The following is a 19,031-nucleotide window of genomic DNA, read 5'->3' as shown; positions in this document are numbered from 1 at the left end:
TATTTTCTTAACAAACCAAATTTATTTTCATTTGTGTTCACACTGGCACAGATCCATACGTTACTAAATAACATCAAAGACCAAATCTATTAGGAACACTAGTGAGCATATAGCATTCATGTGCATTGTCCTATACATGTACTTATATACACTTTAACAAACAGATTAACACAAACTGCAAAATAACATGGCTGTCAAAGAATACTGCCAGCGCAGTCCAGCAAAATCATTCATAAATCCTTTCCCCAAACATTTCCATATTTTCTAAGACAATTAGCTAAGTAGCTAACATGCTCACGCATCTTAGAAATACGCATGTAAATACCTTAAGTCTAAAAGTAATGCGACTACCGTAAAGCAAGTCCACTGCCCTGCAGGCCAATGCACGCACGCTGTGAGGGGGGGCCCTGGCTCCGCTGTGGGCCCCTGAGGGGTCAAGGCTGGGCTTCAGGGGTCGTGACCCAGCTGCTCCTGGAATCGCTGCAGTAGTTCCTGCATTTGCCGGAGCTGCAGGGAAAACGAAGATCTTGAACCACATGGATATTTAACTTAAATAAAATTTTTTTTGGCCAAGACATTCAACTCAATTACCAGGTCCAATGGCTGTTAGAACAGGCACATCACCAAGCTCTGGTGGCCATGAACAAGGTTGTGCACCTCTGCTTTAGGCCACAGAGCTCATAGAAGTATCAGTAGCGCTGCAGACCCATGTACCACCTAGCACCAAACCCACAATAAGCTCTTAAGCCAAAAGACCAGAATGCATATTTTTTTATTACCTCTGCATCTTTCTCCCAAATGTGCCGCTCCGTTTCACCGTCCACAGGCACCAGAGGTAAATCTGAGACACTCTCCTTCAGCTGGTTACACAGACTGACAGGAGCAGAGAGACAGATAAAGATGAAAGAAAAACACCTCCAGGTGCCCATTTAGCCTGAGCCTGGCAAATACTACCAACACGCCATCCATAACAAAACAACTATAAATGTCAAATGTAATTATAAAGGGCCTGAATGTATTTAGCCATCTTGTGCATGAGTGTTCTCAACAGTGCTCAACAAACGTCTTAGAGACCTGCCTTACTGATCCCCAAGTTCAAGACAATATAATACATTAACACACAACCACCATGGTGGAATACGCCCTCTTTCTTGAGGGACAACTAGCCTTGTTTCTATTCATCTACTGGCCATAAGGATCAAAAGCGAGACATGCGTCCACCGACAGATCCACCAGCACTTGGTAGCTGGATTTCCAGTACAGACTAGTTAACTGCAGCACAGTCCTAGAATTAGAGCTGGTTCTGGTGTGGGAAGCTACAGTACGTGTCCAGGGTTGGTGGGTGGACCGAGGGACCTGCTGGCATCACCAGGGCGCAGACCTGCGTTTCCTCTCTGTCACTACCATGCGGGTCATGTTGTGGATGCACTGAGCACGGTAGTTCTCATAATGCGTGTCCCGCGTGACGTCCTTCAGGTCCTGAAAGTGGGTGCGGACCAACATGTTCCTCAGCTTCAGGAAGTCTGAGTGGGCGGGGTTTTCCACTGAAAGAACAGCGGGGTCACACCTCTATTATGCAACGAGATGTATAGGGGTAATTTAAATATCAAGTGAACGCATGATTCACGTGTCACTAAGCTTAAGGCATAGGTTGACGATCTCTTATTGTAAGGATATAATACAATTCTTTGAATTCTGGGAAATGTTTCACTCAGGGAAACCTTGGGTGAATATTCTGTGGGACATTATGTGTTACAGGCAGACAAAGAACTATGAGTCACGTAATATCATTACCATTAAAATAGAATGGCAGAGAACACAGACAGAGAGGATAAGTACCTTCCACTACACCCCAGGGATACATGCGTCCACGAAATCTCCTGCCTTTGCTTTCCACTAAAACATTACTGCCGACCACAGCAAAGGGTACACTGTCCTTTGGAGGAAATACCACAATATATATCAACCAAAACATAAATTATTGATATAATAATTATTTTAGTTATTATTTTTTTAATATTTTACAATGTTTGCAAGAGGATCCTCCCAACATCTACTGCACAGATATAGCTACTTTGCTTGCTTTCTGAAATACCTGTCGTTACGTGTTGTAAATCAGTACAAATACTGAGTTTAATGTACTTTGATGTAGCTTTCATGTACATCTCTGCCCTGCATAGATAGTTTAAAAAAACCTGGTAGGCCAAAATATAATGGCAAAGGTATTGTAACTATCATGAATCTAAGGCATCAGGCGATATATTCATACGTTTTATACAGCTAATGCCTTTTTGGCCTGATTTGTCAGCATTTTAATGAAAATCTGAAAATCTTTGTTCAGTTTCAACTTTAAGCAAAGCTTCAGTCAAAGAAACTGACAGTGATGCTACTAACTTTGAGCTGATGGTCCTGGAGGCTGAATTCTTCGTCCTCATCCGAGTCACACTCGGGGAACTGGTAGGTCTTAATGCCAAACCTTTCAATCTCCTCTCGAATCTAGAAGGGGGCAAATACAAAACAGACACTTCTGTTCTGCCCTTTCGCTGATAGCAGCTGATTAAATCGGATCTGCCTACAATCTAGAAGATCCAACTCACAATTTATAGTGTCAACATTTATTGTGCAAGTGTTTCACTTAACTGACACACCTTTATTTTTTTCCGTGTTACCTCCAACAGTGTCAGGCAGTCGGCTTTAGCCAGCACAGGCACTACATTGACCTTTTCATGTAGTGCCCTCATGAACTCCACATCAATGGGTCTGAGACTACAGAAAAGAGATGTCTCTCTCCCTCATATATATATATATACACACACACACACACACACACACACACACACACACACACACACACACACACACCTCTCTATACACATATGTGTATATACACATATATGTGTTAATGTTAACTTTAATTTTTTTACCCATGGCCATAAGGTGATATAAAGTAGAGGCAGCAATGCACCCGATGGTCCTGTATGTTCCTGCGGTTTAAGCCACTCTCATCCCTGAAGTACTGCTCAAACTGCTGCTCAATATAATCCACTACTGGCTTCCAGCTATCAAAGCCCATAAAAAGAAAACATGATTAACCATATATGTTATTGTTTGCTCTGAACAAGCATTCATCATGTGAAGGGGAAGAGATTACTACCTGAAACTACCAGAAATCTGCTTATGGAGGATTCACCTTGATTTAACGTTCCCCTTGACGTATTACCTTCCTGTGTTGTTGACCGCATCTCCAAAGCCTGGTGTGTCCACAATATTGAGCTGCAGTTTGACTCCTTTCTCCTCAATGCCTACTGTATGCCTGATGATGTCCACAGTCTTCATAATTCTCTCTATAAGCAATGCCCACATAAATATTATCTGTCTAAAGTAACTATCAATTTTATAGTAAATGTGATTTACTATGTAAATGGGGCCTTACCCTCTGCATTTAACATTTTCCTGTCCTTGTAGATGTCTGTCAGGAAAAGGCTGTTCACCAGAGTGGACTTGCCTAAACCAGACTCCCCTGGTCACAAAATCAGGATAAGTCAGTTAGAGGAAGATCACTTACATTCTAGTACATTAAGTTCTAGATCATAATCCTTTTGAGACACAATATCAACTGTGAGATGCAATAAGCTCACCAGCAACCATAAGTGTGAAGGCAAAACCCTTTTTCACTTGTTTTTTGTGTACTTGGTTGGGAAGTGTGGCAAACCCTACATAGTCCTTATCTTGGTTCTGAAAGCAATCAAAGGGATCATTATGAAATCAACTGCACCTTTACACAGCCTGAGGGATTTTTTGGTTCGTTTGTTCATTACAGGCCTTCACATATGAAGCATCCTGTTGATTTTCTATTCATAAGTGAAACAATACCTACGTTTAAAATGTAATATCTAAATTTTAAGAATATTTAAGAACTTTGGAACATCACCTCGACGGAGTGACAAGCATCAAATCTGTCCCTGCGTCTCCTGATTTGGGAGGGACTGATTGTGCCCTCATTTGAACTAATGGGGTGCAGGAGCTCCAGCTCAGAGTCCAGTGGGTTTCTTCGTACGGGGCGTATGAACGTGGGCGTCCCAGGAGTGAGAGAGCAGGTACTGCCATCCAGCTCTCTGTCCATCAAAGATGTTTCCTGGCCAGGGACGGTGTGTCCTGCCCTGGGGGGAGGTTCTCTCATGGTGTGAGACAGCTCCGCATCTTCACGATCTTCTGTAGATAAACTGGACCACTGATTTAAGAAGCAAACCATAAGGGTGCAATGTTATGTACTTGGGATTAATGTCATTCACTGGTGATGCATTAAAGTAGTGGTTATCTCTAGTGTGTACTTATAGTCTACATAAACTTCAGTGCATTTTAAACATCAATGTACTTTCTCTCAATGCTGCACAAAAGAGACAACATTTTTAAATAGCTAATCATTTTTAGTTCCTCTCAGGTCATGATGGAGGCTGGGTGATTAACCTGGTGTCCTTGATGTCAGTGGTTATACTGGACAATGTGCATGTATTTCAGTCCAGTAAAGTACTGACTATGTCACCTGCATTCCCACACATCTATGAACCAAGTACTGATTTTATGATATACACTCTGTTGTCCTTGTTTTGCAGTCCCATGTTGCCTGGTAACACCAAGCCTATAAGGCCTTCACTTTCAGTAGGCCTGTGTGTTTCAGTCTTGTCTTTAGGGTTTAAATCGTGTTCTTGGTGGAATGTCACGCTGATTTCATGTGTATCATTGTAAGGAAAAACTGCCTAGAAATATCCAAGTGACTGAATGTTATGTAAAATAGGACTGCAAAATAAAACCGATGATACACCCAGTATGGACACATATCTTAGATCTGATCCGCATTTTAACATATTTTTGACGTCTGGTTTCAGAAATGCAGCATGTTACTACTCTTAGTAACGTAAGCAGAAGTAATGTGATTTTGTATTTAACCTGTCACTTCTCATTAGTCAGCAGAGTCCGATTAATCCCTCACACTAATTCGCTAAAACCTTGGAAACTGTTTACAATACGCTTCATTCTGTGTTTCAGAAAACAAAATTGCAAATGAACATTTATATATACATACATATATTTCCTGAAACACAAAACTGATAGTATCCATACCTCAGGATCTTGTCCAAAATGGCACGCATGTTAAAAGAGGTTCATCAAGACCGTTAAAATGTAAACCGCCTTTTATCTCACTGTAAACCATATAAATGTTGTGATAACTGAGTTTAATATCCTTGAATACTTACTTTGAACTTCAGTTTGAAACCACATAATGCTCGTTAAAACCGAATATGGCCCAGTGAGTCAAATGTAACCTCTGTTCAATAAATGTAACTTGTGCACGTAATTCTACCATCTACTTCAAATTACTGCTCACCACGTTGTTTGAACACTGCGTCGACGAACTGGCCGGTAGTGGACCTCAGATGATCCATGTCTTTAAATTGTCTAAATTGGCTGCCTTCCTCTTCCCACAGCCCCTCGTCCTGCAGTGAGACTATTCTTGCAGTTTCACGTCGGGATTGATGCGTCCGCTTGTGTCAGATCTGATACGGCTTTAGGAAACTTTCTCCGCTTGACTGATTTTAACCAGATCGTTATAAGCGCACCACCAAACTTATTTACATTTCAGGCGTCAATAGTTTGAACAGTAGATAAAAAAGAGCCCTTAGTGTAGCTTAAATTTGTTCTAATGGATCAGCAAGTTTGAGTGTGTGGTCTAACAAAAGTAAAAAAAAAAAGCAGAAAAGTCCGTCTAAAATAACTGTTTATTTTATATTTTTAATTTTGGTGCACGAAGTCACATAGACAGGATTCTCCACTAAGCGCAATACAGAGGACATTTAGACGGGGTTAGAAACACACAGAGCAAAAACATGTTTCAGAACAGAACGTCTCTTGTTGCTCTCTTAGATGAATGATCTTTGCTTCAAACCATAACAGACTTGCAAAATTCTTTTAATTAATTCCAGAAGGGTTTTTTATTTTTTTGTTGCCAGTTAGCACCAGCAGAATCAGCATCAGGCGGAGGGAATGTAGGTCAATGTAATTTGCAATTATACTTCACAATAGGCCTATAGTAAAGTGACAAAAACGTTGAGTTGAATGCAACTTTGCAGATATAGTCCTACAAAACGTCTAAATAAAACCCTTAATTTCAAAGTCCTGGCTCCTAAAGACTTCACCCTCACATTCTGGGAACTGAAAGATCTTGATCCTGTGATCATCTATTAATCAGTCTCTGGAGAAAGAAAAGGCCCAGTATACATTCACGAGGAGACAGTACTTTTAAACTTGAATTTTTAAAGCATTCAAACATTACTTTATTGTGTTTTTTGGATTTTGATTGTGACACTTGTGTGAGGGTTAAGACAAGGTGGTCTTGGAGAAAGACGTTTCCTGTGCTCCATCTTTCATTTTGGTTATTTATGCTTATGTGTTACTGCCTAATTCATAAGAGAAACCATGTCTCTCACCCAGTTTTTTATTTGGTGAGGCAGGCAGCCTTTGCCAAGATTGGCACGGTGTTTCCTCTGCTTGTCTCCTTCCAAAGCAAAAAAAAATTTACCCACCGGCCTTTCTGCCGCACTGAGAGTGAAGAGGGGTGATGCTGGCTGTACGAGCGTGATGAAGGTTAGTGCATTCTTTACATAAGGAACTGCTTTATGGGCTGACTCATTCAACGAATGGACGTCAAAGCTGTTTCCACACCAGGAATATCTTCTCTCATACCTTCTTAAAAATGTCAAGTAACACAATTCCACAATTTTGTAGAAATTATTAAGGTTCCACAAAAATGTCACCCCTCTGGTCAACAGGAAATCCCCAGAAGTTCTTGCTCTGACTAACAAGATCATTGTTCCCTGATCATTAGGATCACCTGAGCCCTGCTCTCCGCACACTCTGGCCAGTATTGCCTTTTCTCTCTGAGTTATTGACTACAACAAGCCTTTCTTGTATTGATTTTTCTTGTTGCTATTCTGGCTTGTTTAAAATTAGTGTCTGTGTGTCTCCCTCCATGTTTGGTCTGGATTGCTTTTTGACTTGGTATTGGAAATAAAATTGTTTGAGGGTTTTTTCTTTAAAAAAATATCCAAACAGCATCCATATCCAGAATCACCCTGCTACAATATGTGGGGTGATTTGTTTTCATTATGATATGGATATGTATGTTTAAGATAATGTTAATGCACATATTAATTCAGTGTTATTTAAAACTTCATGCTTGAACTTGAGATTCACCAATATAAATGTTGCACAATTTGCAGTTCAAAATAATGGTTGTGGGTGCGTTATTCCAAATGTTGAAATGATGATCTCGAAGCAGCACACAGGGCACTGTACTACAAGAACCAATATTACTTGTAGTTGTCTATCATCCACCCATACACTTTCCAGAACTGTGCAACTAATCACAAAATAATTCTTCTGACTGGTAACTGAAGCTTTCATATTTATAACCTAAGACAAAAAAATAGTAATTAATACATCCAACTTTTAACCACATTTGATTTTACTCTGCACCTAACTAGTCCAACACTTTATTGTGGTCTCACTCTAGATGTAGTCAAGTCACAGAGCTTATTTATTAGGAATTTTGGATATTTACATCTTTACATTTTTAAATATGTCTGCTTCTGTAGACATCAAAGACAACATGAAGAAAATTAAGTAAAATGCTATTAAATATTTTGTAGAACACTATATTACAAACCTCAATATATTGATACCTCAATATGTTAATTCACTATAATTCATAATATTATCGGCAATGTTAACTAAGTTAATATCTGTGTGTTTTGCACAAGATGGAAGAAAACTAAATTAAATATTCACTATGAAATCATATTAATATTTATAGAAATGTAAGAACATAAATAGACTTCAAAATGTAGGCTATAAATTTATAAACACAACAAAAATATGTTTTGATGTAGGAAATAATGTATGAAGTATTACAAGAAAAGATGTATGTTTTGTAATTTACTGCCTATTAAATAATTAACCAATTATGATCTCATGGTGTCTGACATTGAAGTTCAGTGATTTGCATTATTTTTAATTACAATAGTAATTTTTATAACTCCTAAAGTGCCAATAGTGAACAATTTTTATTCAACAGGAAAACTGTAAAGGGCTGCCTGCAGTTCACATCTCTGGCCACCAGGGGGAGGCCACGCACTGCTAATTACTGTAGTGGCAATAATTCACCAGCAGGCGATATCTGCCTGCAAGTGATGGGCCTTTGTGGTCTTTGTGGTCTTTGTGGTCTCTGTGGTAAAACGGCATCTTGGGTGGGGATTTTGTACACTAAAAGTTCTTTACTGTTCCCCATAGTGAGCAGTGCTATGCACTGTTAACCCTTGCAAGACCAGTTCAAATCACACTCTATGTAGGCATCTGTTTTCCTTTTGTTTATGGTTCCTCGTTTGCACCTCATGCTTCTCTGTGTGAACCATCTTCCTCCTCTGGTGGCTTTTAACCATCAGAGATCTTACACCACATGGCCACCAACACATGAGAGACCTTACCGTTTCTTCTCAGAGTTGTTTCCCCATTACAAAAACACTAGCACAGTGTTTTATAAGCATATGTGAACATGTCTCAGATAATATGCATGATATTCTGTGTTGTACCACGAGGTGCTGAAACTAGCCCACTTGATTTCTCATTGTAGCCTATATGTTATGATTTGGTCATATTGTTAAGAAGCATATCATAGTTATGCAGATTATACACCTTGGTGTATTTGTAGCACCAGATGACATCAATAAATCTGTTCAGCATTGTTAGTTGAATGTTAAAGCATCTTTAAAATGTTTATGAGCTCAAGACAAAACTAACTAATCAGTAGTGTGGCAAGGAGGACAAATGACTTGGAATTCTGGCTCAAGTGATCAAAGGAATGTTGATCAAAATTTGAATCACATATTAATATTTTCTGAAACTACACCATTTTCTTTAAGGAATATAGCACAACTGAGGCCATATCTCCTTCTGCAAAAAGCTAATAAATGTAGCTGTGTTTTTTTTTTTTCTTGACTACTGTCGTTGGGTTGTTCAAATGAGTTGTTATTGTATTTTCTCGTTATTGCTATGACAGAGCTGATCCTATACTCTGAACGCACACTCTCAAGACCAGTTTCATTCCAGCTCACCACTGAACTTGTGACACTCAGCATCTGTCTCCAGTTAAGGAGTCTATAAACCATTCGTGTCAACAAATAACAACCCTCTAGCACAAGTTTGGAAAGTGTTTGTGAAAAAATGCCTGTTATGGTGGTAACCTTTGACCCTATATTCTATAAACAAAATGTGGTTACTCTTCCCATGCTAACTTTCAAAACAATATCTTGATTTGAACATACTGAACTAAAATCAGACCCTTGACCATTTCCTACTATATGTATGGGAGTTCGTTTTCCAGAATAGCAGGAACATTAGCTGTGGGTCTAACCAATACATTCAGATGCTGACCAGATATAGGGTGGTTCAGAATGCCCCAGTGTAACTGGAGAAAACCTAACCTAGTATGGCTAGTTATACTGCATACTAATAGTTGTTTGAATGGAAGCAATAAGATTGGGTTGGGGTTGAAGCTTGTCTTCGACATGAAAAAGGGGGCAGACACAGTAGGGGAATAAAGATATTTTAAAATAGCATTGAGTTGCTCTTTATTAGTTTTTATTCTACCAACTCATCACTTTGATTACAAATGTTTGTACTATGACTCAGGTGAACCTAGGTCTGTGTACATCTTGTCACAGTACGGAGGCCCCCCGCCAATCGCCCCCGTCAGCAGCAGCAGTATTCCATGTTGTCCTGTTATGTTTGTTCCTCAGGTGGGTGTGGCCCATTAGGGAGTTTCCCACCCGAGGGACATTTGTCTGTCTACCAGTAGTCATTAGTCTTTGTATCAGTTGACTGCTGGTTATTGTATCCTTAATTTGGATTATGACATAGGTTTTGCGTTGGTAGACGTTATTCATCAAATCTTTCATTTTCCCTGAGATTGGTGTGATCGCTTCCTTCGTCTACATTCTGGAAGGTTCTGAGGATTGTTTTCATTAAATGTCCTCTATTATAAATTCATAAAAATTTAATGTAGTTATTTGCTACATTCATTTATTCCCATATTTGTCCCACATGTTGAAATATTAGTTGAAATTTCAAATTAAAGATTTAATAATATGAACCAGTCATACTGATTACATAATTGATAGAGAAATAGAGATTGATAAATACAGATATCATCAACCTCTTTATTTCAGGGATTCAGCAAAAGTTGGTTAAATGCTGAAAATCGGCAGAGTGGTTCTGCAAGGGTCCTACGATTTAAAATAATTTATAATAGTATTTAAGTGAAAGGGAAAAAAACATACTTGATTAAATTAAATTATATATAGCCATAAACAACATAAAAAAAAATATCAAATTGCTACAATGTATAGCCTACCTCAAGTTGTATGCGAGAATTCACAGTATTTAATACTTAACAAAAACAATGGCTAGACAAAATAAGAGTATGATTATGCATCCCTAGGACACAATTAGGCCTGCTATTAACATTTATTTTGTTAATTTCTAGTATTTGCCTCAAAAGTATGCAGACAAACTGATAGATTTGTTCACTTAGCACTACCCACACCACTATTACTAAGGCTGATGTATTAAATGCCATTGCTGTAGTGGAAACGATCAATATGTGGGTTCCCAATGATACTGAAACGTCTGGTAAGGTTCTTCATGTTGAAGTCAGCCATCGGCAGCATGATTCACACTTCACTTGTCACGGGCTTCTTGTTTTGTTTAGATGGACAACTGTTAGCCTGATGAGGCGAGCCATGGTTATCCCAGAAGGTCTGCTGCAGCTTATCCAGTTCTGACATCAGAGGTAGTCCAATGTCCAAATGCATCAGCAAGTTCTCCAACCATTGTTCTAATGTTGCAAATGTGGGACTAGAAAAGCAAGCAAACAAACAAAAACTCATGCATTACAAGAGAGTTTGGCTGAACATTTTGAGGAAAGAGAAGAGGAACTGAAACCCACCGGTTTTCAGTTTCCATGTCACAGCACAGAGCTGCAACAGGAAAAAAAGCAGGTGGACAGTCTGAGGGATGGCAGCGGCCCAGGAACTCACTCACACCTAGGCCAAAGTCCATAGTGCGAGGTAGAAAGTCTGGGTCGGCATACACCCGGCCAATAACCTATGCAAACAAATGATTTTTGAGATATGATGTGTTTGTTTGTGTTTTTCTCTTCTGTGGGCTAAGATAATTGTCTTCATTTGAGTTTTTAGTAGTGTACCTCACAGAGAATGATTCCAAAGGAGAAAATGTCGACTCGTTCATCATAGCTTATTCCTTAGTGATAAAATAGGAAAATAAATTAAATTGACTGTGTAGGATCTATTTGGTTTGTTTGAGATTGTTTTTCGTTTTTTTAAAGCTTGCATTCATCATAATGTCTTACCCCGGATCATCTCTGGTGCCATCCAATAAGGATTTCCCACCACTGTGTACCTTTTCTTTCTTTGAGGTTTCTTCAGCTTAGATGTTTGTTCAGGAGAAGAATTCCGTCTCTGGGATTTGTCTTCCATCACAAGCTGGGCCAGCCCGAAATCAGCCACCACTACGCTCTGATTCTGTAAAGGTGGACCAAGACTATTTTAACCACATTTGATTTTACTCTGCACCTAACTAGACCAAAACTTTATTGTGGTCTCACTCTAGATGTAGTCAAGTCCAAAACATTTCCACAAGGCATGTGCTCTAGGTAATTACTGTTATGGGTCCTTACCTCCCTGACAAAACAGTTATGTGAGTTGAGATCACGATGGATAACATTCATGGAGTGCAGGTAGGCCTAAATAACGAGAACAGAAGATGAGGAGAGAAGGTTTGGTATGTTAATGGACAGTAACTGGATCCATATTGTCGTGGCTATTGAACTATTTGACTCACTTATGGAACATTAATCGCATCACTTTTGACAGTTATTTGATGTAAATCTTCCTTATGCTTACCATTCCTGCGGAGATGTCCTTAGCATAGCTTACTCTAAGTCTCCAGGGATAATTGTTGCCCTAGTAGATATAAATAAAATGACCATATTTATTTGTACTGGGCCAGAAATGTTTTATCTTCAAACAGTATAAGACAGAATTTGCATGAATAAGAAAAGAAAATCAGAGATTCAGACCATTTTCTGTATGGTTTCCCTTAAGGTCCCTCCAGTCACGTACTCTGAAATGAAATTTATTCGCTGGTCTTTGTAGAGGATGCCTATAAACTTCAGGACGTTTGGATGATCCAGACAGCGCATCACTTTCACCTGGAAACAAAGAAGTTCATTCACTTGCAGCCGTGCAGAGAAATCGGTTGTAGGAAACCAATCACAAGGTCACAAACCTCCTTTAGAAATGTCTTCTGAGTCTCTTCATCAAAACGAAGAAGTTCTTTTATCACCATGACCTCGCCTGTTTCCTGGTGTGTCACCTGGCAAACCAAACGTAGGAGCAGCCTTTAATGTAGCGCCGTGCTGCACTCTCTCTGACCCTTAATCAGTTTTCAATCAATACAGCTGGTTCCTCCTTGCCTTGATGGCTTGTCCAAAGCAGCCGCTGCCCAGCACCTCTCCGTATATGAGGTCAGAGGGGCGGAAGATGCGCTGGGTCTTGTTGGCGGGATCGACACGCAAAGACTCCGAGCGATTGATGTCTCTTCTTTGAGAAAGCAGTGGATGGTGACGCAAACACTGTGTTTTCTCCATGCTGCAGCTTCTCCTAGAGGAAGCCACAGGATATGGGTGAACGCTAGAGAAAGGATGCTATCATTGTATTACGCTTACATTTTCCACAGTTCTTTCTTTTCAATTCAGTGTTTACTGTTTTCCTGTCCAACAGCATGCTAGCATGCTGCCAATGTTGTTGTAACAGATTTGCATGGTGCAATGTGTTGGTGTGGTGTTAGGTAAATTCATACAGAATGTGCCTGGGACGGAGAGGAAGGCCATGGCTCTGATGGGAGAAGCAGTCCAATTTCCCCGGTTGGTCTGACTCTTCCTCCAGCAGTTCAAATGGATCTTCCTTATTAAGGCAGCCATTTGGGTTGTGCTCAACAGTGAGTTTTAGGCAGGTCTCAATGTCGTGGATCACAAGGTCAAGCTATGATAGCATATAAAGGGTGTTATCTTTGTCATTCTACTATGCAGCAGAGTTTTACACAGCTTCATTATACATCGTACCTCATCGAGTGGAATGTTATTAACAGAGATTCCATTGATCTCAAGCACTGTGTCCCCAACATGAATCATTCCCTTCATCTCAGGACTGATGGTATTGGAGTCTAATCTGTAACGGGGTAGCAATAAACAATTCAAAATTAGACAAGATGGTACCAGTGCACTGGAACATAAGGTTGATGAGATGGGTATTGGGCAGACTCACTGAGATACTCTGACAATAGGGCAGTTAGCGCTTATGGGGCACTGGTCCACACTCAGAGAGAGACCTCTCCTGCTCTCTAGTGAAGGTGGGAAAGACACCAATGCCACTGTATGAGGAAGCCTGGAACATTCTTCCCCTGGGCGTCTCACTGATGCAGTCTGGCAGTAACATTGTCCACTATGGGAGACGCAAAGAAAATCAGCCAGTGATCAATATTTAGCAATATTGATCAATACACAGTAATATTTAGGACTTAAACATTAGCATCAACTTAGACCTAATCTGTCTGTTTTTCAGTAATACGTATATTTAAAGTTATATGAACTTTGGTAGTACATGAGTCTAATATAACGGTAAAGTGATTTTTTAACACTTTGTGGTTGTGAACTGACCAGTATAATTTGGAGTGCTCCACTAAGGTATATGAATCCCCATCTCCTATAAACATGCCACAGTTCTCACAGATGAAACATTCTGAATGGAACTTCTGCGTGCCAGCCACCTGTCAGAGGAACAAGATCAAACAGCTTAATCCATTTTCTGATTTATATTAATACTAATTTCAATAAAGGGACATACAGGAAGGATGTGGGGGTTGTGCATTTGGGAGGTGAAAGGACAGTAGTGACATCAGCACCCCAGATACGGGCTGGAACAGCACAATGAATGGAAGGAAATGAGACCAGGTCAGAGTGGGAGGCACCATGTGTAATCTGAGATCCATGAAGGGATCGGGTAACAAACAGCGCCGCTCAAATCCGCACAGCAATATTAGGAACGTTTAGTGCTCCGTCCAGTCAGGTGTAAAGAAATTATAGTAAACTGAAATTCGGAAGTGGCCTCAAAGAAACTTTTTGTAGCCTCCAATTCATGCTATAAACATAATCAATGTGACTGATGATAGGAGTAGTCAGTAGTAAATAAAAACAGTACATATTGCTAATTATATATTTGCTGTGATTCTAATACATTAGTAATGATTATGTTGTATTTTAAAGCTTTTGTTTTAAAGGGTGATATTACAGCACTCAATTTTTCTTGTGGTTTGCAGAACCTTTATAGCTAACTTGAAAAGTGAATCACTGCTGTTATACGTTATATTAATTTCAAGTCTTGATATTAATTTAAGCTCTGTTACATTTATTACAAGTCTTAATATTCATTTGTTGCATTTTGAGTGGGCTGATTTTTTTAAGGGCAAGAGTATCTTGAGCATATTTGAAATAATAATGAAATTTTTATAGAATGGTTGCTTATATCAGAAAAGTTAAAATTACATTTCCATACCAAACAGCAGGTTTGTGTCAACCAAACAGTTGAGTTGAGGGTGGGGGCATCATCACATTGTATTGCAGCCAGGGCTTAATTTGTAAATCAAACGTTGCCGGAACGCATTGTAACCTGAGCGAGGGGGGGTGTGGCGTTGGCGAACGTAAATTGTTGAGCGGGGGGGGCGTAAAATGGACACAGATTGAGTGTTATATCGCCGGTGGTTGGCGCCAGAGCTAGCGAACGCTTCAAAATTAAACAGTTCCCGGCAGGATCCGGCTCAAATTAAGCCCTGGTTGCAGCTGTACATTCATACAATGAATTCCCCACTCTGTCACAGCCAAGGTACTCTAATGGATTTCCGTCAGTTGACCCGGGAGCAGACTGAATTACATTAAACTCATATGTCATCATGATCACGGAACCGGTCTGAGCTGCCTTGTGCTATGTGACTTGAACTGTCATGTTGAACTGTCATGCTGGAAGTAGCTATGATAAGATTGTCAACATAAAATTGACAATGCCCCCACTGTTCCCCTGTTGCCCCAGATCACTGTTTTTTTCGACATGAGTGCAGCCACTTGTTGTCTTCTACTGGTGTAAGCCCAACCACTTCAAGGTTTGACATGACATACATTCTTCCAGCTTCCATTCTCGACATTTACAAAGAATGTTGATTGAGCTACCATAGCCTTCTTGTAAGCTTGAATCAGTCTGGCCATTCTCCTCTCCTAGTTGGTGACCTCTCTCATCCACAAGGTGTTTCTACAGAACTGCTAGTCTCAGGTTGCTTTTAGTTTTTTTGCACAATTCTGGGTATGTGCTAAAGAAGGGTGGGTGTGAAAAACTCAAGGGATCAGGAGTTTCTGAAATACTCAAACCAGACCATCTACAACCATGCTACAGTGAAAGTCACTAAGCTCTCATATCTTTCCCATTCTGATGATGAATGTGAATATTACCCAAAGCTTCTGACCCATGTCTGCATGTTTTAAATGCATTATGTTTTCTAACATGATTGGTTAATTGGATAATTACATTAAATTAGCAGGTGTGCAGGTGTTCCTAATAAAGTGGTGCAGAAGTAATACAAATATGTCTTTTGGGGGGAAAAAAGTATAAATCATGTTTAACAGTTCCACTTTTGCAAAAGCAAGTATCAGACACACAGCTTTTCATATTTTACATTATCTCAAGAACATTGAAAATATGCACCCAGCATTTAATGTTTACATTTCAGTGTATCAAGGCATAGTATGTATTTAACATGTTCAGACATGAGCAAGGCTTTCAGAACACAAAAACGGCAAGGTGCCTCATTCACAAAATGGCCCCTACATTTGTCAGCTATTGGCCTGCAACCATTAAGTCCCTATGGTATGCCCCAATATACTGATACGCAAGGGGGCAAAATGTGAGGCAGGCAGCGATTCCCTCCGAGCTGTGAGGTAACCTATCTGTGCAGTGAGTGCTCTCACCATAATGACGCCGTTAGTGATGACATCGGAGCAGCCACAACACTGTTCCCCAAAGCGAGCCCAGTAGTCCTGCCTGCAGAAGTTCTGTCCATCCCTCTCATAGTACCAGTTAGAGAGAAGAGAGTTGCATTCACAGCACCTTCCGGGGGGGTGAGAAGCTGCGGTTAGTTGTTGCAGCAACATATTTGTTGAAAGTCAGTTACGGTTGCAGAAGGCAACACAGGATAGAGAAAGAGGACCTTATATTAAAAGCTTATATCAAAGTGATGATCAGCTCATTTGAATAAGCAAGATGTGAAGTACCAGACAGACAGACAGACAGACAGATCATTGGTTCAAATTAAAAAATAACAGAGAATCAATTCTCAAACTGCAAGATGTGGAGATGCTAATAGAATTTTTAACATTATTCACTGGTTATGATCACTGGTTTGTTATAACCACAATTCACAGACTGCAAATTATTCAGAATCGTTGAAACCAGAGTAGTAACAAAAAGAAAGATGCATATAACATCCATTTCAGCCTCGTTACACTAGAAGCCTGTCTCATTTAGAATAGATTTTAAAATTCGTCTGCTTGTTTTTAAATATTGAAATGGATTAGCACCTTTGTGCATTTTGGAATACCTGGCAGAATATATTCTAATTCTAATAATCAATATTTGAGGTCATCATGTGCTGTTTTCCTGAAGGTTCTCAGTAGACCTGTTGAAGCATCTTTCTGCTTCTGCTCCTGAGATGTGGAACTCTTAACTCTTGTTCATATTCATCAAGCACCTACTGTTACTAGATTTTAAAAGCCGTTATTTTATTAGACTATCTTTTTTAATCTTCGTTCTTTTTTTGTCTTTCTGTTTTTACTCCTTTATTGTTTTAAAAACATAGATTTGATAGTGTTTTATAAGTTAAAGGACAAAGTGTGCAGAGTGTTATCCATAGACCTTTCATATACATGAATACAATGGAAATGTATTATGTATTATATTAAATGAATCGTCAGTCGTATTACAAAATTATAGATCCATCCATGTTTTGCTTAGGCTATATGAAGGTTTTTTAGTACAATTCTAAAAAGTGATTCATGACAATACCAGAAGATGTTTTACAAACACTGCACATCTGTACAGGAAATAATTCCATGTGTTCCACAGATGTTGCTACTCTTTTGTTCCATCCCTGAACCAAACACAAACCAGATAAGATCCCAGATAGGCAGACTGCACCACACAGTCCTGTAATTCTACATGCTTCAGTCCTTCAAACTCTACTCTACTCTTAAAGTAGCCACAGGGAAGTGGAAGCAGATATTTGTTTAAAATTTTATGTTAATCCAAGTTAAAAGTCATCTGTCTCCTCCCATTTCTGCTTATCTGACATTAACATTCCTCAGGATTTCCTTTTAAAAAAAGTCAGAACAGAGCAGAAAACGCCCTATTTTAAGCTAAAGCTAAAGTCTGTCAACCGAGAGCATGTGATGTAATCTCTGTGCTTCTACAAAAGAGGTGGGGGTGAAGAGTTATGCTTGATCTGTTTTCAATGTAAAACATGTGAAATATACTTTATTCAAAAGTTGTTTAGTTAGGAGATATAGTAAAAATAGAGTAATAATAGATAACAATAGCAATAACGTCCTGAATATCACTCTCCATATTTAAGTGTTTAGTGTGCTTTGAAAAGCTAAAAGTGAAACAAAAAGCAATTTCCCCTTTTTGTTGTAGTGTTTTTTAAAATAACATGTGTGCATATTGTAAGACTCGCTCACATTAAAACCACTTTCACTCTAACATTTAGACAAATACTTTATAACAGGTTAGAAACACTTAGCCTACCTTGCTTTTATTTTCCCTCTATAACGCTGGTCCTTGTTAGACATGTGAATATTTTAGTAGTACCACTGTTACTTTGCTCTCTCTCTCTCTCTATCGATGTCTCTTTCTCTTCAGGGGAGGGGTGAGCAGAAAAGTCCGGCTGTATGAAAAACTGATCTCCACAGCTCCAAATATTTCAGAATTCCGAGTATCCACATGTATCTGCCTTCTGAAGTGTTGCCAATATGTGTGTCAAAGCAGCACAACATGAGATCTTTTTTTCTCTCTTCCGTCTTATGTTCTTACACCTTGACTGAAAAAAACAAGTTCCCCACCAACCAATCACTGGGTCTGCCTCTAACTTTAGCCTCCCCTCTTCCCCAGACTGCTTTGGTCAGCAGCATGAAATGACGAGCGGGATTGAGTTGCATTCCCACTTGATAGCTGAGAGCCTCTGGAGACCTCTGGAGCATATAGGGAGAACACATTGTGAACCCCTCTTCCTGTGCACAAGCTCAGTCAGAGCGGAGGCATTTCAAAGGAATTCCACTCCAGCTGGAACTAGTTTGACTGACACCGGTCACACGCAAATATTTTGATATGATGTAACCCCTCTCAGCTTTCCAGCAGTGGATGTATTTAAGATCGGCTGGGGAGTGCGTTGACCAAAGCCCCCGTTGACCCTAACAGTACCCACCTATTTAGTTGAGTGGAAAAAGTGTGTGTGTGTGTGTGTGTGTGTGTGTGTGTGTGTGTGTGTGTGTGTGTGTGTGTGTGTGTGTGTGTGTGCGTGCGCGGAGGAGGGGGGTTGCTCCTTATCTCCCTTGCCATTTTCGTTTCTCTTTCACAGATTTTCAATTGTTATTCTCAATTTTATTTGTTTGAATGAATCACACAATGACTTGTAAGATGTTAATGGAATACAAATCATTACTGAAAAAATCATTACAGTTTTGGTCAACAGCTGGTACTCTCAAATTATACCTCTAGTACAGATATAGAGTAGGTTTATAAGAC

At 39.6% G+C, this 19,031-nt stretch overlaps 2 protein-coding genes across 4 annotated transcripts; both read right to left on the bottom strand.

Moving 5' to 3' along the window:
* Positions 1-25: 25 nt before the first annotated feature.
* On the bottom strand, positions 26-5,565 carry septin4a (septin 4a). Of its 3 annotated transcripts, none has more exons than XM_076980441.1 (12): positions 5,256-5,564; positions 3,932-4,231; positions 3,639-3,735; positions 3,434-3,520; positions 3,221-3,344; positions 2,925-3,059; positions 2,649-2,766; positions 2,395-2,496; positions 1,840-1,936; positions 1,382-1,544; positions 780-873; positions 27-507 (listed from the first exon to the last, which is right to left on the bottom strand). In XM_076980441.1, the coding sequence occupies exons 2-12, from the start codon at positions 4,178-4,180 to the stop codon at positions 448-450; spliced, it is 1,326 nt and encodes a 441-aa protein (XP_076836556.1). In that variant the 5' UTR covers positions 4,181-4,231; positions 5,256-5,564; the 3' UTR covers positions 27-447. The 3 variants fall into 3 exon arrangements, with proteins under 3 accessions (XP_076836558.1, XP_076836556.1, XP_076836557.1); XM_076980442.1 differs by having other exon boundaries at positions 5,387-5,564; XM_076980443.1 differs by lacking the exon at positions 2,925-3,059 and having other exon boundaries at positions 26-507; positions 5,256-5,565.
* A 4,101-nt stretch (positions 5,566-9,666) lies between these two features.
* Positions 9,667-18,490, bottom strand: limk1b (LIM domain kinase 1b). The gene is made up of 15 exons (XM_076980211.1): positions 18,036-18,490; positions 16,205-16,343; positions 13,850-13,959; positions 13,458-13,634; positions 13,256-13,361; positions 12,994-13,175; positions 12,608-12,794; positions 12,421-12,507; positions 12,212-12,343; positions 12,036-12,095; positions 11,810-11,875; positions 11,483-11,654; positions 11,318-11,373; positions 11,060-11,217; positions 9,667-10,968 (listed from the first exon to the last, which is right to left on the bottom strand). Exons 1-15 carry the CDS (start codon positions 18,077-18,079, stop codon positions 10,785-10,787), a joined length of 1,860 nt encoding a protein of 619 aa, XP_076836326.1. The 5' UTR covers positions 18,080-18,490; the 3' UTR covers positions 9,667-10,784.
* Positions 18,491-19,031: the final 541 nt, after the last annotated feature.

Source organism: Brachyhypopomus gauderio, chromosome 18, assembly GCF_052324685.1.
Source record: "Brachyhypopomus gauderio isolate BG-103 chromosome 18, BGAUD_0.2, whole genome shotgun sequence".
NCBI classification, from domain to species: domain Eukaryota; kingdom Metazoa; phylum Chordata; class Actinopteri; order Gymnotiformes; family Hypopomidae; genus Brachyhypopomus; species Brachyhypopomus gauderio.
This window is presented reverse-complemented; position numbering and strand designations above follow the sequence as displayed.

Bases quoted from the DNA above. Each gene is read 5' to 3' on its own strand.
- septin4a (XM_076980441.1), bottom strand. From the start codon at position 4,180: ATGAGAGAACCTCCCCCCAGGGCAGGACACACCGTCCCTGGCCAGGAA. The intron at 2,767-2,924 runs GTAAAAAAATTA...TCTTTTCTGTAG, and splicing joins ATATCACCTTATGGCCATGG to TCTCAGACCCATTGATGTGG. The intron at 1,545-1,839 runs GTACTTATCCTC...CTGTTCTTTCAG, and splicing joins TCCCTGGGGTGTAGTGGAAG to TGGAAAACCCCGCCCACTCA.
- limk1b (XM_076980211.1), bottom strand. From the start codon at position 18,079: ATGTCTAACAAGGACCAGCGTTATAGAGGGAAAATAAAAGCAAG. The intron at 13,176-13,255 runs GTACGATGTATA...ATGCTATCATAG, and splicing joins ATAACATTCCACTCGATGAG to CTTGACCTTGTGATCCACGA. The intron at 11,655-11,809 runs GTAAGGACCCAT...CCACCTTTACAG, and splicing joins ATAACTGTTTTGTCAGGGAG to AATCAGAGCGTAGTGGTGGC.